The 26,214-nt window shown below is 40.9% G+C and overlaps 1 protein-coding gene across 2 annotated transcripts in view; it reads left to right on the top strand.

Annotated features, from left to right (window-relative positions):
* nrg2b (neuregulin 2b) overlaps positions 1 to 26,214 on the top strand; it is a 75,885-nt gene that overhangs the window by 40,022 nt on the left and 9,649 nt on the right. The window contains exons 3-8 of one of the 2 annotated variants that reach the window (XM_084718770.1): positions 966 to 1,090; positions 2,649 to 2,772; positions 14,041 to 14,099; positions 19,194 to 19,217; positions 23,325 to 23,427; positions 25,832 to 25,955. In XM_084718770.1, the coding sequence (XP_084574896.1) occupies positions 966 to 1,090; positions 2,649 to 2,772; positions 14,041 to 14,099; positions 19,194 to 19,217; positions 23,325 to 23,427; positions 25,832 to 25,955 (559 nt within the window). The remainder of the gene's footprint in view (positions 1 to 965; positions 1,091 to 2,648; positions 2,773 to 14,040; positions 14,100 to 19,193; positions 19,218 to 23,324; positions 23,428 to 25,831; positions 25,956 to 26,214) is intronic. The other variant, XM_084718771.1, reaches the window with a different exon arrangement.

A 26,214-nucleotide genomic window follows, 5' to 3' on the forward strand; every position in this document is an offset into this window, starting at 1 on the left:
GGACTACTGAAGCCTCATATCAGCTTTAGCTGGACTTAACAGTACCTTTATTTTACAGCACATGGACTATGTATTTTGTCCCCCATTTCATCCAGTTTCTGCAGAAGGGACTGGTTCAGGGCCAGTATGAAGAGGATGAATGAATAAAGTGACACACAGCTCTTTCATTGTACAATACACAGTTACATTGAGTGTTGTTTTAATGTAGAACATACTTTTTATATGCACAGTGAAATTCAGCTAAGCTTCATTTCAACACATTCCACAGATGTGCTATTAGTCAGTCTTTGTCCTATTTTTGTTTCATTGGTTACATCAAGCAGACACTAATTACTTACCTGGTATAATTACAGATCACTCTTTCGACTGGTCAAAAATTTCAATCAATCATTTCATCCACTGAACCACTTATTCAGAGTGATATATTGGTCTGTGTTACTTTGGAGAATGCAGTCAAACACTTGTTTTACACACCCTTTTATCCACTGATGTATAGCAGTATTAGGTTTATGTTTTACATGCTCTGATTACATGTCACATCATTTAAACTGATTTGTTTTTTTAGTTATCACCTACCTTCAAGTATCTGTGATTTGTGTTTTCAGTTCAATTGCAGTAGAGTGAAGTCCCATTACTTTTATTCACTTCCTAAGGATTAGGTTTAGCCTGTTTCTGGTTTGACTTAATACAGCATAGTACTTGTCCATTAGCTTTGCTGGCCAATTACAGTGAACAGTCTTGTATATACAGTACTGATCAGTCATTTATTGCTGCTCTGGGCTGTAAACAAGAATTTCTCATCTAGACAGAGATGAGTCTGCTGCTTCTTCGAAACAACGGTAACTGACGCTGTCTTTTTATCTGCTCTGTATCTCTCTCTCTCTCTCTCTCTCTCTCTCTCTGTCTCTCTGCTTCCATCCCCCACCCCCCGCCCCCGTCTCTGTCTCTCTGTCCCTTCACTGAAGAAAAAACTCAAACTCAAAGGTGCAGATCAAAAATGTGCGTGTGGAAGACTCTGGCAACTACACCTGCGTGGCTGAAAACTCAGTAGGACAAGAAAACGTTACGAGTATAATCAGCGTGCAGATCTGTGAGCAACGACACACAGTCTGTCTGTCTGTCTGTCTGTCTGTCTTTCTGTCTCATCCTGTAATGTTAATTGTAACATAACAAAAGAAATGATAACACTGAAGATAACCTTTAACTGTTATAGCACACCTACACATACAATTGTCCTTATGCTTTATTTTTCATGTCTTTTTTCATAGAGAGGGTCTCTCATCTCTCTCTGAAAACTTAAAACTCACTGGGATACTGGGTTTTTTTGTGTCTTTGTTCCTAAGATCAGTGGGTATTTAATCTTGTACTGACTAGTAAAATTTGATCTGTTTTATTTTAACAAAAATACGAGCGCTATTATTCTGTTAGCATTCAGCATCTTTATCTTTCCACAAAGTTTTGACTGCACACCTGTGGACCTTTCAGAATAAAAGGGTGAGAATGAAATAGAATCACATGTGTTTATTATAAAAGCTATTTATCTTAAGCCACATTTCCACCACAAGAACCCTCCCCAGGGACTAGGAACTTTTGGAGGGATGTTTCCACTGCTTGGACAAGGGTCTCAATCACAGCTACGGGGAAATTTGTATTTACCCCCCCAAAAGACCCTGCTCAGGTGGTAGTACTTTCAAAAAGCCCTTCCAAAAGGGCAGGAACTTAAGGGGCGGGTCTTGCACTGCTAACATTTCTGATTGATTGAGAACTTGCAGCATTTTATTTTAGCCACCATTTAAAAAAAAATCTCCAGACGTAAACCAGTTTGTTTCTTGTTTGCTGTGCTTCAACACATCAACATGGAATTACAGAAGAAAGCATGCAACACTGGACGATGAAGTTCAGGGCTTACTGAGCATTTTTGCTGATCTGCAGATGCTTTCTCATACATCAGTAGATTATTTTGCCTAATCATCTAGAAACCTAGACAAAAAAGTCTTGAAGGAACCTTTTAGTTCCTTGGAAAGTAGTTCCAGGGACTAAAAGTTTCAGGTATTTTGAGTTGAAACATGGCTAAAGATGCAGGACACTGATCTTGTAATCACAAACCTAACTCGTCTTCTGGGGTCAAGCTGCATTGTTTTACGAGTCACTATAGTATCTGTCAAGAGAGATCAGTGTAGTGTAGTGTCAGTATGTGTTATTATTGTCGAGTTCTTGTATGTCGTAACAGGCTGTCGAAATTGGTGTGAGGAGAACCCAGATCTATAGGACAGAAGAGAGGGAAAACAGAATAATGGATTATATCGCTAAGTTTCAAGTTTGAAAGGAAGAAGCCAGAAGTGTGTTGGGGAGCAGGTGTATCCGACTGAACCTGGCTCTTTCCACTCACAAAACCAGCAGCTGTGAGCTGGAGAGCTGCAGCGAGCACAGCACAGTGACTGATGCCTGCCCAAAAAGTAGATAGATTTGTCACACTAAGCTCTTTGAAATTCACTAAGAAGGTCTGAAAGGTATGTGGAATAGTGTGGTATGATATGCAGTACCATGGCTGCCATAGAATTTGAACACCTTGTTATTTTAACAAAGAGCTGACACTGAGCATTTCTTGCATGTTTCTCCTGTCTGACTGCCCCCCAACCCCCTTGCAGCGACCACCACCACCCCGTCTCCAGGTGTGAGTCATGCGAGGCGCTGCAATGACTCGGAGAAGGCCTTCTGCCACAACGGAGGAGACTGTTTCTTCATACATGGTATTAACGAGCCATCCTGCAAGTAAGTTGTCTGTTTGCTCGCCCCCCCCGCCCCCCCTGTTCCCTCAGTCATCACCGTGTGGTCGCTCCCCCCCGTCTCTCCTCCCTCCCTCTCTCTCTCTCTGTCTGCCTCTCTCTGCTCTCAGACACTGTGTCGCTGGTCACTGCACTACCTTGTCTTCTGTTCCCTGGTTGTACCCTCCCCACAGACATGCACCTGCAGCCCACGCAGCCACTCACTATGCACTATTTCTAAGGACTGCTGTTAACAGTTTGTCACAGAAGAAAATGTTTTTTTTGCACAGAGCAGCTGGCTCAGGTCTTAATTTGGACATTATGTCCGCATGCACTACAAATCTGTTTTGTGTCTTTAGTTTATAATGAGTGAGGTTTGGTTGTGACAGTAACATCTCAGAAAATGCCTCAGTATAACACAATTAGAAAATCCAATTTTTACAATATCTTCTAAATAAACACCAGTGACTGTCTTTTTATTGTTTGTTGTAAATCTAGGGTTCCAAGCGGTGTAATGTAAATCCAGAGATTAGTCATGTCACCATGTCACCAGCACACCTTGTGAGAATCCTAGCAGCTGTTTTGTAGTCTAAGGTTGGAAAATTGTATCATGGATTGTTGTCAAACATCCTCAGACAGGAGAGGTGCTGTGTGTGTTAGATATGTTTCAGCAACAACCGGTGGATTGTGCTCCTTTGAAAACATCAGAGGACGTTTGAATATATTTTTCATAATAGGGTCGATTTGGAAACGTTGCTGACTTTTGTATTTTATGCAGTCTGGAAATTTAAATAAACAAAAATCCAGCAACTGTCTCATTTATGCTCTCATGGCTGATGTTAAAAAGCAGATTCTGTGAATCCTGTTGGTTTTCAAGGGTTTCTTGATGTAGAATGTTTCCTATTTATTAGTAGTTTCTCTTGGTTAAATAGCCTCTTTTTCTCTTAACGTGCACCAAACTGATGTATTTAAATGTTAAATGCATGCCCCAGACCACCATAGGGGATTTGGGATTCCCCCTCCGTAGTTTACCAAAATAGGGGCCCCCAGAAAACATTTTGCACAGGGCCCCCAAGAAGCTAGAAACGGCCCTGCTGGTCAGATATATTGCTAAAGCTATAGCAAGCTAGTTGTGCAAGAACAACAGAGAAAGTGCAAATTTTCTAGTAGTGAAATCGTAACTTGACAGCCGTGAGTGCGAACAGTAGTCATGTTCTTTGTTTACGTTCGTTATGATAATGTTAGGTGTGTTCTTTCAATTGAACGAGGCAGCTAGTTGGATACGGTCAACATCTCGTCCTGCAGCAGTAGTCGAGGAGTGTGCGTTCATGTGTTTTGGAGGATTGGCTTTGGCGGGAGGCCTGATGGAGGGGGTGGGATTTTTTTTTTATCTCAATTCTTTCTAAATCCAGTTTACTCTCCCTGGTTTCCTCAACATGACCAACGCTGGCTTTGCTATTTTATGCTAGTTGCCACTTTGTTAGTTGAGCCCAGTTGAAACTATTAGCATTCTCATCACCATGGAATTTTTTTTTGAGTCAATGACTGCACATGACATGAAATGCACATGCACAGGCTCAGAAGTATCCAGGTTTTGTTTTGCGCATATAAATGTCATATCCTGGTTTTGTAAACCTAGACATACTACCTGGAGAATTCCAATAATAACCAGGATACTGTGTCACCTTATCCAGGTTACTGAACATTCTACTTCTACAGACCTAAGTGGTTGCCATGGTGACAGATCAAGATACAACTGTACACTGATGACAGGAAACCTGATACTGTACTGAATCATGTATACAGGAATATGAATAGCCAGGTTTCTCATGTTCAATGCAAAAGATCCCGAATGTGACTGAAACCAGGATGAGCCTCATAACCAGGATACTCGTGTGCATGCAAACACAGTCATCATGCAGGCTGATGACAGTGTGGCGTGATGCAAGTTTCTTGATGTAATGATATATATAGTTTTTATCAGGTTTTACGCTCCATGAGACAATATAGCAGACCTTTGTCTCCTTGGTCTATGCGAGATTAGCAAGCAGCTAACCCGCGTGACAGCAGGTGGTTCTACTTTTGCTTACCCTGCAGAGCACAGCGCTGCTCAGAAGAACCTCACAGGCATGAAAAGTTAAAGAGGACGTCCCGCTGACGTAGTATATAAGCTGCTGTCTCTGTTGTCGGTCACTCTGTTGGCATGTAACCATGAAACGCTATGCATGCTGAGGACACCTCATAAAAGCAGAGAGGACAGGGGAGGCGACACGAACTCAAGTCACTTCAAAAAATGTACAGTGATGTGGACTGTCCTGAAGTTTTATTATTCAGCTTATTCAATTATCAATGAGGCTGCACTCAGCTTTATCCTACATCTTATGAACATATTCATCAACATAGTTCGACCCACCACAATCTATCGTTAGCCTCTGTTAGCAACTATGCTAGTAACTTAACAATTGTAATCACAGTAAAGCTAATCTGTACTTGCTAGCTGCAAGTATATACTGTGCTTTAAATGTGACTGATAATCGTCTGACAGTATCACACAATAGTTTAATAGGTATCACCATAATAACCATAATAATGTTGGCCCCAAGTGAAGTATTAGCAGTAGTTTAAGTAAAACTGATAATCTGTTGTTTCTAATGAGAAGATTATTAACAGGGAAAAGTTCAAAACGTGATGTAACCAGCTTCATGGGGAAGCCAGCTCAATAGCAAAACTGTCTGTCAGAGGTGAAGCTGAAGCCTCAACCATCTGACAATGTTTACTGAGAAATGACTGCAACAGGACAAGTCACACGGCATTTTTTACTAAGGCAGGATCAGAAATAAATGTGATAGTTGCATATTTAATGCACGTCCATCTGTTTTAAAGTCGTCTCCCTCTGGTGCCGCTGAACACATGACTGCTGTACTGTCATTCTGTTGTTTAACATTCTTGCAACTATTCCAGTTTATTGATGTCAAAGAGCCACATTAACGTGCTCTCTGCCTGCAGGTTGCTCTGTGATTATGTAGCTGACACTTGATGTTGTGTTGTGGTGTGTTCGCATGCTGTGTCAACCTCAGACATCCAGGACTTCAGAGCGTGGTTTAATGCACATTTTAATGGAAGAACCAACCAAATCCACATCATCCCAACACTGTCCATTTTCATATTGTTTTTTTTTAGCTTGTGTGTTCTAATAAACCCTGCAGGAGCTATGCTTTTTGGCAGCCGACACTCAAGTTTTGCATGAATCCCCCACAGATACAGAGCAGCCTGTGTGATGTTCACTCTGAACACGTTTAGCAGGTGCTTGGCTCCTGTATAGGGATAACTTGAGTAAGACATAGCTCAGGCATGACAAACTTCCATTTTTTTCTTCATTTTCTCCTTTTCTCTGTGACTGTTTGTGTTGTCCCAGTAGAGACGAGACGCGACGAACTGCTTGACAAACTATGATCACAATCATGGCAAGCTGGATCTGAAACGTAGTAGTAGTGATGCCGTAGCTGTTTCTGCATTGACGCAGACGGGGAGTGGTTAACAGGGTTCACAGTATGCTAAGTCTTCTTCTTCTGTTTATTTGCAAATAACCTGTTAACATAAAATGCATCACTTCCTGTGAGTGGGAGGATTTTTCCCAGGAAAGAGCTACCAGACTGGTAGGTGTTTAGAACAGCAAGTGCAAAAAATTTTCATGAACTGGATATTAGATGAATCACTGCTGAGTGATATCAACTTATTAAAGAGAAAAACAGACATTTATTTATATGACAATGTCACAAGTTACAGCTCTACAAAATACAATAAAACAAGGTGCATCATGACATCATAATTAGTTGCTGAATTTGTTTAAAAAAAACAAAAAAAAAAACAAAGTACATTTTTCTACTAGTACTTGTAGAGGCAACCTATAGCTTGTAAGATCTTATTTCAATGTAGTAGAGATGAAAAATGTTATGACATCAGCCAGTGTCTGCTAACATTGCCCTTATTTGCAACACATTAAAGCAACGTTATGCAAGAATGGATATTTTTACAATTTAGCATCCATACAGTTTCTTCATGCAATTCACTTGTATACTGTTGCTGTAAGTATCAACAGCTGTACATGGACATTTCTTATGATTTCCCTGCTCATGATCTAGTGAGCTGACAACTTTGCTGACAAAACCAAACATCAAGCAGGTGCAACAACACAAGACACAGAAAGCCAGCTCAATACCAGTATTACTTAGTAGTCCAACAGCAAGAAGGCAGTGCAGCGTCTGTTTGTCAGCCTTGTCTTTCAAAAAAAAAGTCGGAGATTTACTCTTGTCAGGGTGCCTCTTGCTCGGTCAACAGGCCTCTTCAGTTGGTGGCATGTGGGCCAAAATCAGCCCTTCGGCGTTCTCAGACCGGCACTTTGATCATTTAAAAATGTTTGAAAAATGTATAAAGAAATAATTTCGTCAAAGTAGAGGAAGGCCAATTAGCCCATTCATTGGTGTTGATGTTTGTTGTTAAGCGCTGAGACACTTATTTTATTAAAAAGTTTTAACTCTGGTTGTTTAAGCAGATTGAATTAAGGAGCCATACTGAGTGGGAAAAAATCTTAAATGCAACACTGTATTTATTAAAACAACTACTTCTAATCTGTGATTACAAAGATGCATACTTTTTTTTTTCCAGTACTCCTGTACATCATGATTCTTTTCCAATTGTGAAAACTAATAAAGTGGAGAAAAAAATAAAAAGCGCATTATTTTACACGTTTAAATTTCTAACTTTACTTAGGAAATATAAACATCTGGCCCCCTTTTTTTTCCAGTTCCTTTTTTTTCAATTCTGGCCCTTCTAACAAAAGTAATTGAATGAATCCATTACTCCCTCACCTGGCTCTGGCGCTCATTCCAGTGCAGCTCCCCACTGCGTCCTCACTATCCTGGGCCTGAGAACCTCCTCCTGGCAGTCCAAAGTTCCTGCTCCAGTTGTGTAAACACCAACACTCCCAGTCCGGTCTGGGTGGAATCAGCTAGCTGCACGACTACCTGAGCTAAGTAGCTAACATTTAGCAGCAGTGAGCGGTTACTTTAACAACAAATAGAGCTGTTTGTCCATCAGGAAACTGTAAATCAGAGGGAAAACCAGGAAACATTTTCTAGATAAATTATGATCCAGTTTCAACAAACTCAGTGAAGCGCTTCACGCTGAGATTGTGCCCAGCAACCAAAGTTACATAGAGAGAGATCAAACGTATGGGGTGCAGAGTGGGAATGACAGAGGCACCATTCACCCTAATACAGTGCACCATCAAAATGACTCTGAAGCTGTTATTTTTAGGTAGAATAGTTACATAATGTTGGTTTAATCCGTACAGTATGCCAAATGAGTGCTTTAAAATACATAAAACTGGATTTGCAACCAAAGATTTGTATTAACCTGAGATATGAAAAAAAATCTTTGTTTCCCAGTTTGTGAAATGTATATTTTCTTAACGTGAGGTTTTAATCTTTCAGTTCCAATTTGCCATACATACTGGGTCATTTTGTGGATGTGTAACAAACACTTCCCCTGATGGTGCGGATAACAGATGGCGTGTATAGTCGTGCATGATCAAGAGCTTTGTTGTTATGCTTCCTGTACAATTGGATGTATCTGCTAGAAATCCATCCTCAGATCCTTTGGTGTCTGTTCCAGATCTACACTCTTTGTTTCTTTGTTTCTTCATTTCCATCTCTCTCTCTCTCTTGCTACATATATTTCTATCCCCTGCTTCCCCCTCTTCACTCTCTCCCTCCCTGCCGTTCTCGCTATCTCTCATCTGATATACCTTCCGGTCATCGCTGAAGGATAAATCAGGATTTTTTTCATGGTGCTGACAAGCAGAAAACTTTGTTCGAGAGGGTGCATATAGACATTATGAGCTGCGTGTGTAGCAATTTAGGGATACAGGATTGTACAACCTTCTGTGCATGATGGTTCTACATACGAACACGCTGCATATTTCAAGAGGCTACAGCAGCCTAGCGAGGTAGCAGCAGGACCAGCCAGCAGTTCCCAGAGAGTTACTGTAGCTCCTCAGCTTTGTCATCCTTTGTTGGCCTGTCTGTTTGGGCAAGTGGATAACAGGATGTAAATAAGACTGCTGTCTGTAGACTGTCTGCTCGGCTTGTTCACTTCAGAGATATGTAGACCCCCGCTCACGCTCGCACACGAACACACTCACGACTCTGCACAACAGCTGCGAATCGGTGCACTGCGTGGCACTGGCAGGCAGCACAAAATTTTTAATATCCCTGAAATTTGAGGTGGTATTTGCAAGCTCTTTTGTGCCGACCATGGAAACGCATAATCTCCTCTTCCCTGAAGGGGAAAGTAATGCTGTACTGCAAAATGGAGTCTGTAGGTTAAAGTGGAGGACAGCACCATGCAGAAAGGCACCCTGGCTAAAACAGAGTGTGGAGGTTAAAGTGGAGATCAGGACATACAAACATGCCCCCTGGCTGCCTGTTGGCACTTACAGCTTGGTGTGTCTTGCTTATTTAAAGGTACAGTTCACCCTAAAATCAAAAATGCATATTTTCCCTCTTGCCTGTATGCACTTATGGTGTGAGTTGTAGAGTTTTGGAGATATCAGCCATAGAAATGTCTGCCTTCTCTCCACAATAATGGCACCATATGACTTGAAAAACTACTTTATTTCTGCAGTAGAATCTACAGTAGAAAGAATGTAGTTTCTTCATGAAACAGCTCATACCAAGGTCACTGGTATTATGTGGTATTATCTAGTTCCATTTTATTGGAGAGGAGGCTCTTCGGCTGATATCTCCAAAATTCTGTAACTCACACCAAAACAATCTAGATGGATAAATAGAGCTACGGGAAAAAGCTAAATTATCTATATTTGATTTTAGGGTGAAATCTCCCTTTAATGTTCAACCTATGTTATACGGTTGTCTGTGCAGATAGCTCTGGTTCTGATTAATCTGAATTTTGTTGGTGAACTCCAGCCTGCAGAGAACATGAGCCCATGTGTCCCCAGCTATAGGCTGAAAATGCCATATTTGCCTCTGGAATCAATAAAGTTCATTTAATCTAATCTAATCTACAAATGCCATGAGTTCAGGCTAGTATCAATACCTGAACATAATGCTCATGGCTGTCTGTGTTTTGTTTTTCTCTTAAATCTGATGAGCCCCTGTACAGCACATAAAACAAAATGAATCACAGGCTTTCCTTTCATTCAGTTGGATGGAACAAAAGGTGTGCTGCCCCCCCCCCCTCTGTGCCGAAAGAACTGTACAGTCAGGTGGGGGGGGGGGGAAAGGGCAAAGCAAGCACGGGTAGATAAAGAAAGGGTGGAGAGAAAAGGGGGAAACGAGAAGCAGAGAGAGAAAGAGAAAAGAAATGATATACAGTAAAAGCTCTGCCGACATAGGGCTGCTTCTGCTCCGAGTGTCTCCCACCTCTCTCTCCCTCTCTCTGCTCTATTTATAACTCTATGGGAAATTGCTGAGTGGGCTCTTCCGAGGGTTTTTGCTGTAATTGATTCAAAATGCAAGTTGTCTCTTTAGTGGTGAGAAAGGGGAGAAAAGGATACCCAGTCAGTTATATGGACAGTATATGCAGGAGGGTAAGAGGAAGGTCCGCGCATTTTAAGCTGGATAAATTTGTTGACCTGATTCTAAATCACTGTAATAAATACAGTATGAGAGCCAGAGAGCTTCTATTATCCTGTAATGTCTGTAATAGAGCCACACCCATAATATCATAATGCTGTGGTTCATCTATTGTTATGAAGCTTCTATAGTCGGATCAGATTTTCTATAACATGCCTATTTTTCATTTGACTGCAGTAAAAGCTGATCTGCTATCAATTAGAGCAATAAAAAGATTAAATCAATTACGCCTGGCTGGGTGAAAGCCATGACACCCATTATAAGACACAATTCAAGACAGAGCACTCTTCTCAAAAAGATTTTTTTTTTTTTTTCTCAAGGACGTCAATTGAAACGAGGTCCTGTAGTGTTTCTTTTGAAGAGCCGATAAGAATTAATAGACAAAAAAAATGGCAGGATCAAATATTTTGGACGATGTATGTGCATCAATTTTCTGGTTGCTGTGATGCAGTGAGGAGCCTACTTGTTAGTTTCAGCGTTGTGAGTTTGATGGCTGATGCCAGAATATGAATCATATTCAGCCTGTGGTATCGCTGACAGCTCGCCACCCATCCAGAAACAAAACACCACATTCTGCAGCTGCATGTAAACTGTTGCTGTTATTTATGCCCAAGAAATACCAAAACCTATTCCAACAATTTTCATGCTCACACACTGTGGAGGGCTGTCTCTCTCTCTCTCTCTCTCTCTCTCTCTCTCTTTCTGTGTGTGTGTGTGTGTGTGTGTGTGTGTGTGTGTGCTGCTCTTGTATTTCTATTCTTGTGAAAACCACTTACGTTTTACACACCGCCATTTTTGCATTTGTCGGAAGGTCATTTTGACAAGTCGTCATTCTTTAAGGCTTAGTTTACAGGCTTCATTTAGGGCTTTTTTTTTATGGTTAAACGTTTTTGATGGGTTACCAGGCTTTCACACCGTACACATAAACGCGGCATTACACAGAGCAAGGATGCAGTTTTCACTGAGGAATGCAGCTGCACTCTCCTAAACCACCGCATGTGCATGACTAAATGAGCCGCACCACTTTAATTTCCTGCTGAGTTTTTTGCACCCCAAGTTTCAGCATCATTAAACTTTGACCTCAAAATACACCGACTTCTTTGAGGCACATTCAGAGACATTCTGGGCACGAACGTGTGTTAGTTGGAGTGCTAACCGCAGGTGTAACTCTACACTGCATTGTGTTGATGAAGCCGTAAGCCTGGCAGAGGAGGACAGCGTTACAGCATGTTTGTTTACGTATTTCACGTCACGTCCACATTTTGTATATTAAGAACTTAATTATTCATGTCACATATCTGCATCAAAGGAGCTATATGTACAAATTAGCCACCTGTTGAATTCATACTCCAGATTGTAGGCAGCATATCAACAGAAAGATGGGGTGGCTAAGTGTGTGAGCCAATCATGATGTCACCCACTGCCTTGTGGACCACCGTTTCGAAGCCTCAGATTTGCCATTATGGCGGTTGCCATCTTGTTTTTTTGCAACCAGGGCATGTGCAGTCCTGACAAGAGCGTGGAGCAGGTGGGTGACATACTGTGACTTGAGCGGTGCGTGGTCTCGGTTCGTCCATAGGTGGTGTGACAACACAATATTGATCCATATGTGATCAGCACTGCCTAGTTTGACGGTTTGATCTGAGTTTCGTGAGTAGTGGGTGTTGCAGGACGGACTCACTGAGAATGACTGTTTTATCTTTTATTCTACTCTAAATGGAACCATGATTTACTAAATGAACATCATGCTGTATAGAGGAAGACTTAAAACTCGTTAGGAAACTGTTTTTTTAGGGCTTTTTGCCCTTCTTTTTGCCCATCAGACAGAATCCAGGTTTAAGGCACTTAGGCATTGGCTTCACTTTTCATACCTGGAAGCTCCATCCACTAAATAAATATACAGTCGATAGGTGTCCTCCCCTATTTTAAGAAACAAGGAAATGCAAAGTTCCTTCATTTTTAACCAAACATCAAACTAAGCGAACATATTACATCAACACTGTCAGTTATTAATTAGCTACCTTTATAAGTTATCACTAAATAGCCAATGTCAGTATGAACAGCTGTTTACTCATCAGTCTAGAAGAAACATTGCAAGTTCCAGCATCAAACTTCATCCCATTACTCACCAACAGCCGTCTCCAGCCGCAGAAAGCAACGCCGCTGTTAACTTTTCTTTCTTTCCCTCTGCCAGCGCTACTTCTTTATCCTCTCATGTTGGACTGAGGGCAGGTTTGATGCTACATTGACTCACTATCACCTCTAGAGATACAAAGTAGTATTATGAGACAGGATGGGCCAGGGCTAGCTGGTTAGCATGCTAATTTCAGTAGCTGTCTCTGTAATACAATACATAGGCCTCTTTGACATAACATCACTGTTATTTCGTTACATTGGTAATAATTTGTTAGTTTTTGAATGTACAATTATTACACGTAGCTCCTTTAAAGCTGCTCCAAGCAATATTTTTTTATATATTTGATCAAAATGACTGTGTAATGTAAAAGTAGGCTGAGCTCATTGTTTGGAATTCATGGCTCCAAACTTAATTTGTTTGTTTCACTTTCACAGTTCTCAGCTGACCATTTTGACAAAAAAAACATGACTCTAAATGAATTGCTCTGTATTTCCTGGATGAAAATAGGAAACTAGTTTGCCCTATTAGATTTATAAGATAATAATATGTCAGTGTTGATTTTAAAGCTTGTTGCACCGATCCCACTTCTTTTTTTTACCACGAGGAGACAGAAAGACTCTACAACAAGTTTAGAGAAACATAACAAGGATCTTGTTCTTGGTACGTTGCTTAACATATCCTGGCTGACTCTTAATTTTCTTCTGATTCGTGTATCTTATGACACATGCGTTGTGTCGCTCTTCCTGTCCCTGAGGTCTCATCATATACTTCTAAAGACTTCATGTGGAAAAAAAAACACCTTCCACGGTCTGAGAAAGTTTTACAAATATTAAACATCAGAGAAGATTGGTATAAACTAACGTTGTCTGTAGTTTTTACAGACATATTTTATAATGGCACATCAAAACAATGGATGTCCTTTATAAACCAGGCCTACTTTAAAGTTCTCCTTCGCTTTGCTTTTCTATTTCTTCATGGTTTTGGTCAAAGGATAAAAAAAAAAAAAGAATCATAATGTACTGATAGGCAATCGTGAGTGTGTTTTTGTGTGCGTGCGTGCATCTGTGTTTGTGTGTGAGAGGGGTTGGAGATTAACGACTGTACGTTTGACCCCTCCTACTTCCTGCACCACCATCACATGACCCTCATGACTGTGATGATGTCTTTACTGTAGCAGTGATGTCATATTGATGGTGGTGATGTCATGGTATGCAGGTCATCTCTCTCTCTCTCTCTCTCTCTCTCTTTCTCTCTCTCTCTCTGTAGTTGGTGGATTGTGCTGTTTCTAACCCCTCATCTCTCTGCTCTCTTATGTCTCCCTCCTTCCCCTTTTCTCTCTTCTCCCCTCTCTTCTGTCTGTCTTTGTGTTCTCCTCCTCCTCCTCCTCTCTTTCCTCCTGTTTTATGCCCTCTCTTCCCTCTGTATCTTTAACCCTCCCCACCTCCCTTTCCCCTCCCTCTGTGTCTTGTTTTCCCTCCATCAGGTGTCCCAATGACTATAGGGGGGATCGCTGTGAACACAACGTCATGACCGAATTCTACAGTATGTCCATTTGCTCTTGTCTGTCTCCTTCTCACTGAGATGCTGCATGCTACATCGGAGGGGTTGGATGGAGAAAGCGCTCTGTGTGTGTGTGTGCGTGCGTGCGTGTGTGTGCATGTGTGTTTGCAAACCTGATCTTATGTTTCATGTAAGTCAACATGTGCGTGAGTGTGTGTGTGTGTGTGTGTGTGTGTGTGTTTGTGTGTGTGCTTCTGTGTGTGAATGTGAGTTTGCATGCCTCTGTGTCCACCCCTTCCTCTCCCTGTCTCCCCTGGTTCCTCTGTGCTGCTCCTCTGGTCCCCAGAAACAAACAATCAAGATATTTTATCCTTTATAGATGAGATCTTTTTTAACAGTAGTTCACTTGCATGGAATCTTATGAAGTGCACATGACATGCTGGATACTTGATGCAGAAAGATGCTTAAAAAAAGCACCAAATTTTGTAAGTTGTGTCTACTCTTACATTTTAAAGGGATAATTCAGATTTTTTTTTTTAAGTCAGGTTGTATGAGGTACTTCTTGATAGTCAGTATATTACCTACAGCGGATGGCAGTCAGCACACCCCGAGGGGCACCAGCACAGACGCTAAGCAATGTACTGCTGTGGACAGGGTCAGCAATAAAATGGATTTTAGCCATTTAAAAAAAGGTCTACCTAAAAATAAAATCAACATCAGTTTAAGTTTGTGCTACTTTTAGTATATTTTAACTACTTTTTCTTGGCCATCAGACAGCCTTCACTGATGGGAAACAGCCATTACTGTATAAAAACCAAATGTCACTCTCTGCAAACCAACCAAACTCCATGGATGAAATCAGTAGTTTTTCCTCACAGAACACAGGAGTTGCTGGTCTACAGCTGCGTGGATCTGTTAGTTTCTTTGTGTTAGTGTGTGACTTCAGTGGTTTTAAGGGTTAGGACTGATTCACTAAAGTTCAACAATAACACAAACAAACTAACCAAGTCAGGCAGCGATAAACCAGAAACTCCTGTTCCCTGTGAGGCCAATCTAGTTAAGTGAGAGACAGCAATATTTGGCTCATATAATGACATTTTCCAGTCAGAAAAGGATGTCTAATAGCAAAGTACAGCCGTCAAAATATTATAAATATTGTGTACACTTAAACTGATATTGATTTCTTTAGGTGAACCTTTATTTAAGTGACTAGGACACATTTTGTTGCTGACTCAGTCCACAGCACACTCCACACTCGGGGCGTCCTGACTGGCATCTGCTGTTGGTAATACACGGACTACTGACCTCATACAACCCCACATCAAACAATCCAAACTATCCCCTAAAATTTCATTATTTTTAAAATGCACACAATACACTTCTACTGTAGTTTGATCCGGTGAACTGCACAAAAAGAAACAGAGGAGACAGAGAATTAGCACAAGAAGCAGTACAGCAGGTTGAAGCTATTTGATTTTATTGGAACACTTTGTCACTTTTCTTTGTAGATGGTCCATCGGTGCTGCTTAGATTTCTCACGGTAAAAAAAAAAAAAAAAAAAGAATTAAACAATCAAGGTTAAACTTTGTGGATAGAAACTATTATTACAAGGTTGTAAGTCCTTACTCTATGCTGCTTCTCTCTTATAAAGAAAGAGAAAAATCTTGCATTGATTTTACTTTTTGGAGTAGGAGCACGACTGGTAATTGAAGGCTTTAGATGGACAACAATGTAAGTCCCTCTGACATTGTTTTGAACGCCCGCCAGTCATTACTAGAAGCTATAGTGTGTCCAAAATTCAAATAATTTGGCAACAGAATGAGATTTAGAGTTATAATAACATTTCAAGTCTTAATGTAATGGGATTTGAAAACATCACTCATGGTTATATCTATCTGAGGGTCCCTTTGGGATATTGATTTTCATATAAGTGAAGTTTCTTGATGTCATGTCAGTGGAATCTGTACTGAACTAAGAGATTAGTGTAAATCCCGCACTGTTTTCACTCTGAGCATCCATGGATCATCTGATAAAATCTCTCATTATGGCATGTGGCTAAATGGGGGCCTGCCCATTGTTCAGATGGCCCATTTATTCTGAAACCCCAACAGTCCAAAAGAAATGTCCCACTGGACCAAAAGCCCATTTGTCCGATAGTCTGTTATCCCGAAAACAAAAGCCCACTGCTCTGAAGACCCGTCGCTCCAAATAAAACACACACTGACATTTTTAGGAGTTGTTTGCCCTTAATATTTTTGTGTATTTTGACGTCTGAACATCAGGTGACCTTCGCTAGATGACCCTCATCATCATCAGAGCTTTTCACACTGCACTTTTCCAAAGGCTAAAAGCATTCTTAAAACCTTCTTAGCCTTAAACTAAGAAAGCTTTCACACCGGCACAATCCTGACACATGCCAAGGGCTTACTGGCCCTGTGAGGGCTTAACCCTGGGATAGCTTTCCCCCCTTTCATACACACATTGTTAGCCTGGGGCTATACACTAGCAGCTCTTGAACTCTTGAACAGCCCTTGTTTAGTTAGTTCTCAGAGGATAACCTCACAAACTCTGGGCTACCCTGCTCTGGAGAAGGGCTAGCAATCTCTAAGCTAAAGTTAGCCCACTTTGGAATGAGCCAGTGTGACAGCTTTCTTACCCTGGGGCTAACAATATGTGTGTGAAAGGGGGCTAAATTATCCCAGGGTCAGTTCTTAGCCCGGGGATAAGAACATGCAGTGTGAAAAACCCTGAAATGTAGTCACACAGGTAAACATTAAGCTAGCGGTGCAGCGTGAATCGAATAGCCCTGCGCTTAGGTAAACTCCGGGTTAACAAGGTGTGTGTGAAAAGGGGATAAGTTATCCTTGGGTCAGCTCTTAGAATATGCAGTGTGAAAAGCTCTGTAGTCAGGTGATCTTTGTCGTCATGGTAACAATAATAAACACGTGGTTTACAGTGTGAAATGGTTGCAGCAAAACTACTTGATTATGTTCAGGAAAAGATCGTAGTTCAATTAAAATAAGTCTGTTAGTCACGTCAGTTGAGTGACGCGTTCAAGTTTGGAGCAATGGGCCTGTGAAGCAGTGGGCGTTTGTTTTCGGGATCACAGGCTGTCCAGCAAACAAGCTTTTGGGCCCGTGTGACATTTATTAGACTATTGGGGTTTTGGAATAACGGGCCTTCGTAACAGTGGCGTGGCACTGCTAAATGCTGCTGGAAATGTTTTAGGGATGATGACTTCTGATATGTTCAAAATGGTGTCACATGTTTTGCTTCTCATCACGGTACAACTGAAGTAAAGGAATAGTTTGACGTTTTTGTGGAATTCACCTAAGTTAGTTTGTTGAATATGAAACAGCAACCAGGAGGAGGTTAGCCTAGCTTAGCATAAAGACTGGAAACAGGAAGGAAGAGTTAGCCTGGCTAAAATCCACCTACCAGCACCTCTAAAGCACAATGTTACATCTAGTTTTGTGTCTTTGCAACTACACATCAGTGTGTTAAAATTCCAAGTTGTGGTGTTACAGGAGGTTATGGCCAGGAGCGTGTTGTTAGCCTTAGGTTGTAGGTTTGTTTGTTTTTTACCAAGACTAGTTTTGTCCCCCTGTTTCCAGTCTTTATGCTAAGCTCTAGCTTCACATTTACTGTACAAACACGAGAATATTATCAATTCTTGGCAAATGTATGCAGTTTTCCCAAAATGTCAAATTATTTCTTTAAGTCATAGGGATACAAATGTGATTGCATGGGCAGTGACACTGAAACACATACAGTATAGTCAGTATTCATACAATAGGATGATGACCAGAGATTCCAGGATGTGGGCATAAAAATTTAGCGCAGCACATAAGGTTCACTGATTCTTGCAGATTTGGCCTTTTTACTTTCAGACAGGAAAAAAAAAAAAAAACCTGCTCCCCCTACACTGTCTGTGTCACGCTCCTGTTACTGGCCCAGCAATCACAGGGAGATAAAATCGAGGGATAAAAATGACCCTCCTCTTCTTGTTTCCAGGGGTCAAACACTGTTGCTCCACGCCATGTTGTCTTGCTTTACCGTTTGTCTGTTGTGGAATTTTCCACAGTCAATAATGTCAAATTTAAACCAAGAAAAGGTTTTACATCATAAGATTTCACACTATATGTGATGTCTGCTTATCTTGACCCCATCATCAAGCCTCTTGTCTACATGCTGAAATCTGTCTGTGTGACGTTGTTGCTTTTATTTTGCATTGTGTTGCTCTTTCAGCCAGTTGAAGGAACACTTTCTGCTGTTTTAAATCCATGTTGATTTGTTACTGCCTGCTTTAATAGTGGTACGAATGTAAAGCACTGTCACAACGCAGAGTAGTTAAGGTCAGGGTGGACAGAAGATTGGCTGACTTTTTGTACGGGCATCTCTCTTTATGGCCAGTAATGCATGCAAAGCCATGGAAACTGGGGATGCTGAGATGATTTCTTTGTAAATCATATGAGAGGTTATAATAGCTGTACGCAGCAGTAGTGGGACAAAGTGCTATACAAGAGGTATGCTGTAATCAATACAAAGGCACACAATTGCCATTAGTCAAACAAGTTACAGCACCCACCCCCATTTGCTGTACCAGCCTCATCGACTGTACTGTGTTTTTATGTTGGAGAGTAACTCACTGCTTTTTATCTTATGTTTTCTTGTTTTGTTTCTTTTTGTCTTGTTTAAATTTTTATTTTATATTTCTGTCCAATGTTGTTTACTCCAGAAATGAGGTCTAGTAAATATAGCAGTAAGTGATGTGGCTTCTTGTCTTGCTGTCTTTGTCCGTCTGTCTCTGCATGCCTTTTCCTGCCTGTTGGCTTCTCTTTCCTTCTGCGTTTGGTTCATTTTCTCCCTTCGCTTTTTTAAAATTTTCGTTTGGTTCAGTTTTTTTTTTATTTCCTGTCATTTCTGGGGGTCACAGAGCTGAGGCTGTCTGAGTTGTCTGTCTGTTACTGGACGGTACACGTGTCAATCGCTCTGGCTGACAGCACTAATTAACTTATCCTATCCTGGTTCAGCGTATACAGGACCTGAAAATAATATATCTGCTCCAAAGTGGACATTACACCTGACCCTATCTGTCTCTTTCCTTTTTACCACGACAACTTTCTGCGCTGGCAGGGCTTCTCAGAAATAAATTTTTGGGTATGGAACATTATTATTCATTTTGCTGTGCTTAAAGGGTTTGCCAAGATCCTCTCACAGTCACACATTATTGTGCCATCTTCTTTCTAAAACCAACAACTGGGTCTCCCTCAACCTGTCCCTCTTTTTCTCCTGCCCACTAACCTGCTTTTGAGACATGTAACCTCCCTTCTCTGCATGCACTCTTCTTACAGTCTGACAAATTAGAGAAAGAGACAAATTAACTGGGAAGGATGCATTAAAGTGAATTAAAAGACAATGTAATGGCCTTAGACGAATCAAAATATCAGAGCAGAAAGCTACCTGCTTGGTCCAAAAATCAGAGACTGTTTCACGTCATCGATAAGTACAAGTATCTGGCTCGTCCTCTGGGCTTTGGCAATGTGCATATTGGCTTCAGCAGCCTGTCGAATAAAAACATGCAAGCTGCGAGTATTTCTGCAAAGCGTTGCCAAAAGCGAGCAAAAGGCCTGACCACATAGTCTGTCCTTATTATTCTACCCTTGATTGACTCGGTGTCAGAGTCGAGAGCTCGCCTGTCCTAAATCACGATTGCTGTTTGGCTCCACTGTGCCAGCGAGCTCGCCTTCCCATTTCCCTTTGCCTTTCTGTATCAGTACCCTGTGACACACACACAATGCCGGGCCAAGGCTCTCGTAGGCTTTGTCAATCCCTACAGAGGCCCTTTATTTAGAACCCCCCTCCCTCCCCTTCTCCTCCTCCTCCTCCTCTCCCCTCGCCCCCCTTTCCTTCCCCTTCAGTGGCGTGTCTGGAGCTTTTTGAGGTAGGGGAGAGGGGGAAAAGTGAGGTGATGAATTAGGTAAAGGGGACAGTTTTTAATTCACCTGCCCCTGTTTCAAGCTGGATTCAGAAAAGCTATGAATAATTTCAGCTTTTTTGATGTATTTTACCTAATTTTCAACCAACTTTCTTCTATAAGAACTATAGTTAGATACATAGACAGTCTTTACCTGTTGAAGCGTCTGCGCTAAAAGACACTTTTAGCGCTTATGTCATGATTATGTCATGGTGTTAGCTGGAGGCAAAACAAAGGAAAAGGACTTCAGAGTAGTAGGCCACATAACCAACCGGGATCGTCATCCTCCTGTGTTGTTGTGTGCCAGAATTGAAGTAGTGATAGCTCAAGATTGCCACAAAGGTTTTATCAGATACCAGCCCCTGCCAGCCAAAAAAGATGAAGACAACTGTGGTTAAATACAACTAATCGCCCTCTGAATTCAAGTTTGTCTTTTACTTAACCAAGACGAGCTTTAATTGCCTTGTTAAGGCTGTAAAACTTCATTTAAACTCGACTGACGGAAACAAAGTAAAACTCACCACTTTTGTCTTCCACTTTTCCAACTCTGGTTTGGTTTAAATAAAACCTTAATTCACTGCATTAGATGTGAAAATAGTCCGACTCCACAGGCTGATTTGCTCTCACTTGTCAGCCCGCTCAGTGGGCGTGTATGTATTTAGCAAAAATCAACCAGACGGGACGGTCGTTGATCTGGTCATCCAATCCCCCAACCCTATGGCAGTTATCAAAGGCCGTCCATCCATTGAGTGAGTACAAGTCAGCCAGACTTATTCCTGTGGTTAATAGGAACTTGTTTAAGGAACCGTACACATTTATCTCTGATTTTCTTCAGCCGTTGTTAAGAATCAAGCCAACAAAACTTGCTAGCAATGTGTTCAGGGAATTGTTTTGCCTCCACCTAAGCTCCGCCCACAAAAAAGTCGTAATGTGAAAAGTAGACAGCTTCAGAAGGAGCAGAAAAATTCAAACTGGCAAACATTTGTGTAACAGGAGCTTTATGACACTGAAAAACAAAGATTCGTCTTCAGGGACTTCGATTTGGCCGTAACTAACAATCCAAGGACCTCTAAAATCCAGTGTTAGTTGATAAGGGGACAAAGTCAGGCCACTCTTTGGTTTCTGGGGGACTAGTTTCTCCCTGGGCCTTTCTTCTGGACACGCTCCTGCTCCTTCGTCCTCTCCCGCTGTCTCCGTGTTTCCTCCCGCTCCTCCTACCTCGCCACTTAGCTCCTTTCCCCCTTTCTTCCCTCCCTCTTTCCCTCATGTTCTGTTCTGTTTGTGGCTCCCTCTGTCATTGTGTCGTCGCGCTTGCCGTTCTGACACACAGTGTTACACCACAGAAGGCCCAGAAGTCTGAATTAACCTAGATACACCAAGATGGCGTGCTGTAGTATTCACACGGCATCACCACAAACCTTAATGAGTAGAATGTAGCGCAGTGTAATGTGATCCAAATCTGTCTCAAAGGCAAATTCTCACTGTGACATGAAAGTGCTGTAACCAACTTGAACCTGTCACCGGCAAATGCTTTGTAGAGTAAAATGCATGATAAAAAATGTCTACTTAAAAAAAAAAATCCTTAAAACACACTGAACCTCTAAATAAATAAAATAAAATTAAAGATCTGTTCAATAGCTTTTTAAATGTAGGTGGTAATCTAAGAAATTATTACGTAACATTAAAGGAGAACTCCAGAACAACAGTCACACATTATTATAATAAATTCTATGACAACTTCACTCCACAGCAACTCAAAAATAACTACAACCACGGACTACTATTTTCATCTGCTTTTCAAGCCAAGAAAAGTTAGCTATTGTCACATTTTTGCACATAAAACAACTTTGAGGAAGAGATCATGTGCATTTAACAGATCATTGTTGCAAAATAAACCGCAATAAGATGGTGTAAAATTGTGCTGAAAGGGTTTTATTTCACCATATTGACCTGCTCACTGTACATTGTCTGGTTATTTGGTAATAAATCAATAATTTGACACACAATATCGTTTCAAAAATTATTGTATTGATTTACAAGTTATTTTGTTGTTTCTGCAAAGTCTGTCAAAGTCTGTTCAGATATAACAGACCACAGAATGCTGTAACTGGCCAATCAGAATCGAGTATTCAGTAAGGGTCAAGGACAGGAAACAAACAATATTTGTGATTAAGTTTAGATGCCTAAAATATTGTTTGCAAAGTAACCTAAAAGTAACTTAGTAATCCTGTAAATCTTGTTTTTGTTGACCTCCAGTGGTTTAAATTCTCACCTTCCTGCAGTGACATTGACGTGTACTTCAGGACCTTTCCAACATTTCTGACTGCGCTGAACCACACCCTTTAGTGATACTGAGTATAAAAAATAAAATACAGGTTATTAAATAGGGCTGCACAATTATTCAAAAATATTATCAGAATCGTAATAAGTTAGGAAAGAAAATGTGACAGAAACGGCATTATAATGAAGCAGTATAGTGCTGCAGAGATCTACAAATAACATCATCATGATTTTATCAGCTGTTTTTAGTGAACATGAAAATTGTGATACAGAAATGATCATTTCCACTTGTTGCGAGTAATCTTGCACTTGCAGTCTATGCCAGAATACTCGCAATATTTTTATTTTTTAAATATATAATATACAATATTGTGCAGCCCTATAATTAAAGTATACATATTCCTTTCTGATGCATGTCAAAAGTCAATAGAAATGACTTTTGTGACAGTTTCAGTGACGGTGAACTTTGTGAAAACCAAACTTTTACACTCTCAAGCCACTGTGGTGTTAACACTTTGAATCAAAAAAATGCTCTATTTATTTTTTTCTGTTGATGATCTCATCCATACAGGCATGCGTTCAGATCCCCTCCAGTGCCATCTGTAGCATTACATCCCCATGGTCATTGTAAATACACTTGTATAGGGACAGCAGGAAGTCTTATGTCAGGATCAGAATATTTATGAGCCTGTGTTGTAGTAGCACTGTGTGACTGTAGTACAGTTTAAAACTGAGAGTCATGTGACCTGATAGAGCAGGAGTTGTTTCATAGTCAGCACAGGGGATAGGGTGGCAGCAGATAACAGTGAGAAAACTGTTTCTGTAGTTACCATCAATGGAGTAGCGCTCATGCTGTATGTGTGTGTGTGTGTGTGTGTGTGCGTGCGTGTGTGCGTGCGTACGTATTCTTGTCTGTTTTGTGATCGTCTGCAACACATGGACGTGTGCGTGCATGTGAACATACGTGTTCGTGTGTGTGTGTGTTTGTGTGCGTGTGTTTCCATCTACAGAGGCCGAGGAGCTCTACCAGAGGCGGGTGCTGACGATCACAGGCATCTGCGTGGCGTTGTTGGTGGTCGGCATCGTTTGTGTGGTGGCTTACTGCAAAACCAAGTACGTGCCTTTGAAGGAAAGATAAATGACTCCCCATGTATGAAAGGCGCCAAACCTTCAAATTAACCTACTGTAAGAAAAAAAAAATAGTAATCAGCTGCTTCTTTTAATGCTGCAGAGCAGTGGAGGGAGAATATCTTTTCCTGAAAGCTGCAGTTGGCAATATTATTTTATGATAGTTTTGGATGAAAAAATATGAATCTGTTTGTATTTAATCTTTTAAAAAACTGGACCTGATTTGAATCAAACAACCAATCAGGGTTAACTAGCGCATATTTAATAACAATTACAGAGATTCTTTACAAACGAGGATCATCTTTGACTCTTGTTTCTTACTCCTGAATCAGACATAACTAGTGGAACATTCTGTATATTTAAACTGCCTACTGCAGCTTTAATTTAAACTACTGAGACAAAAATCTAAAAAGATAGTTACTTTTAGTTAGTTTTAACTGCTTAGATGCAGTTTGCTTGTTTAGTCCATTTGCTCCAAACCTATAAGGCTTCATTAAATACAGCAGTGAATAGAGAGGTGGGTAAACGGGGGGTAAAGAGTCATTTATTGATACAGTTGATCTGAAAATAGATGATTAGACTGTTAGTTTTACTTCCAAGAGGTGGATAAACTGAGTTTACCTGGGTTTACACCCCCGCCGCCCCTTGGTTGGGCCCCTTCAAAGGGTCACAGGATAAATTTGAGGGGTCGTGAGATGATAAAAAGGGAAGGAAAGAAGAAAAACAAAGTTCTGCTGCACAAATGTGTCTTATTTTTTTTCCACTTTTCTTTAATATTTAAAAACTTTTTTTTATGAATATTTCATTTTAATTGATTTTTACCTCTTTAGACCTCAGACATCTGAGAAGTTTAGAGGGGAAATGTCTTTGGTCTTTGGTGGAACTGCTAATAACTTGTAGACATCTGAAACAACAAGGTGACAAGGAGCCCCAGCCGGTCACATGAGACTCTAAGAAGGCCGTTACGACCTGCAAGACGTGGGTCGCGTGACTGATGGAGACTGCTGACCGCATCACTAGGATTTTTATTGAAAGCTTTGTTAGCTCGTCTACCTGTACTGTGCACAGAGGCACACAACATACATTCATGAATCAGTCTCTGAACACTCAATGGAGACTGAGAACAATCTCTCCTGCTTTGAGGACAGAGCATCATTTCTGGTGAGGCGTGCTGTGAAATAAATGTAAAGGGTGTGGGTTTGTTAGCGGTTGTACTAACTTACTTTTGGAAATCCCCAGACGATCAGTCGGCAGCGAGCTCTCTGATCGTCTGGTATAATTCTTATGAGTGCACTTATTTTATATTCAGGTGTATGTATTAGTATTGGGGCATTTACGTCTTTATATGTTTCACGGGCTGTGTAACACTGTCAGAGAACACATTTGTTCAGTATCAGCAAAATATTTATGTTTTTTAAATCATGATTAATCAGTTAATTGATCATTAATTTTACAAATGATCGATCGAGGAAAAGTGGTTACAGTTTGCAACTTAAATAAAAACACAGCTCAGTAACGCTTTAATGAAAAAGCACAACATTGTAAACATTTCATAAAACAATTATTGATCTATAAGCTATGATTGTAATAATACTGAGCATGCTAGCAGGTTAGCTTGCTAGCTCCAGTGCTGGTTCAACAATCAGTCACACGGCTTTCGCCTTGCAGGTCACAACAGTCTGTCAAGAGTCTCCACACTAGTCTCTGCTTTTTGGTAAGGGGTCAGAAAGGTTGGGAAACATGTTGAGTGTATGTATTTAATTATATAAGAGTATCATGGGTTTTTTCCTTGTAAATACAGCTGTCAAATGTAGAGGGGGAAAAGTACAATAGTTGAGTCTAAGTAGCACGTAATGGATATCAAAAATTGTACTTAAATACTTGAGTAAATGTTACTTTCCAGAACTGCTGTTGTCAGTTATTAACTAAATTATATTATACCAGGAAATAGCTAAGTGTTTTGTTTGCTTGGTTGCTTTGTCATGTTTGTCTGAAAAGAGAGGATGGCTTATTGCGTAATCCTCAATCATGAGAAGCTGATGAAGAGCCGTCACTTATTAATTAATCCTAACTGCTCTTCATGGTGTTGTTTTTAATAATCTGGAACTTTGCTGGACCACAGTGAATACAACAGAGGACTAAACCTTAATTCCAATAAGTGGTCAAAAGGTCTCTCCGAGGTGTAATCAAGAGAGAGTACTGCAGTGCTTTGACAATATTGCCATGAACATAAAACGATCATGTGACGAGTGAAGTAGAAGCTAAAGACGGAGATACAAGGGATTTTCAAAGAGTAATTACAGTGAGTAGCAAAAAGACATCAGTCAATGTCTCCAGGTTTGCGCTTTTTGCCAGATCACTTATTGTACCTTCGTCATCACCTCTCCAGGAAGCAGAGGAAGAAGATGCACAGTCACCTACACCAGAACCAGAACCGGTGTGTGGACCAGCCCATCCGCATTCTGCACAACGGACCCAACCACCCCGGGCCCGAGGAGATCCCCATTGTTGACGTGAGTCCACACAGTAGAAACGCAGTGCAGAGGCAGGTACAGGTGATCCTGAGGTCGCGTTTAACTGACAGACTGGAAGTTGAAGCACTTCCTGACAACCCCACGCCTCACGCAGAGAAGAAACAGGCCAACGGAGGCATCTTCCCTGAGCTGCTCTGGAGGCAGAAATAAATCAGTCACCATGTTTTTTTTTAAAAACTGAACAAAATTTACTGGACAGATTCGAGACAAAATGAGGAAAAGTTAGTCATTTCATGGC

Source organism: Lutjanus erythropterus, chromosome 5, assembly GCF_056507025.1.
Source record: "Lutjanus erythropterus isolate fLutEry1 chromosome 5, fLutEry1.hap2, whole genome shotgun sequence".
Lineage (NCBI taxonomy): Eukaryota > Metazoa > Chordata > Actinopteri > Lutjaniformes > Lutjanidae > Lutjanus > Lutjanus erythropterus.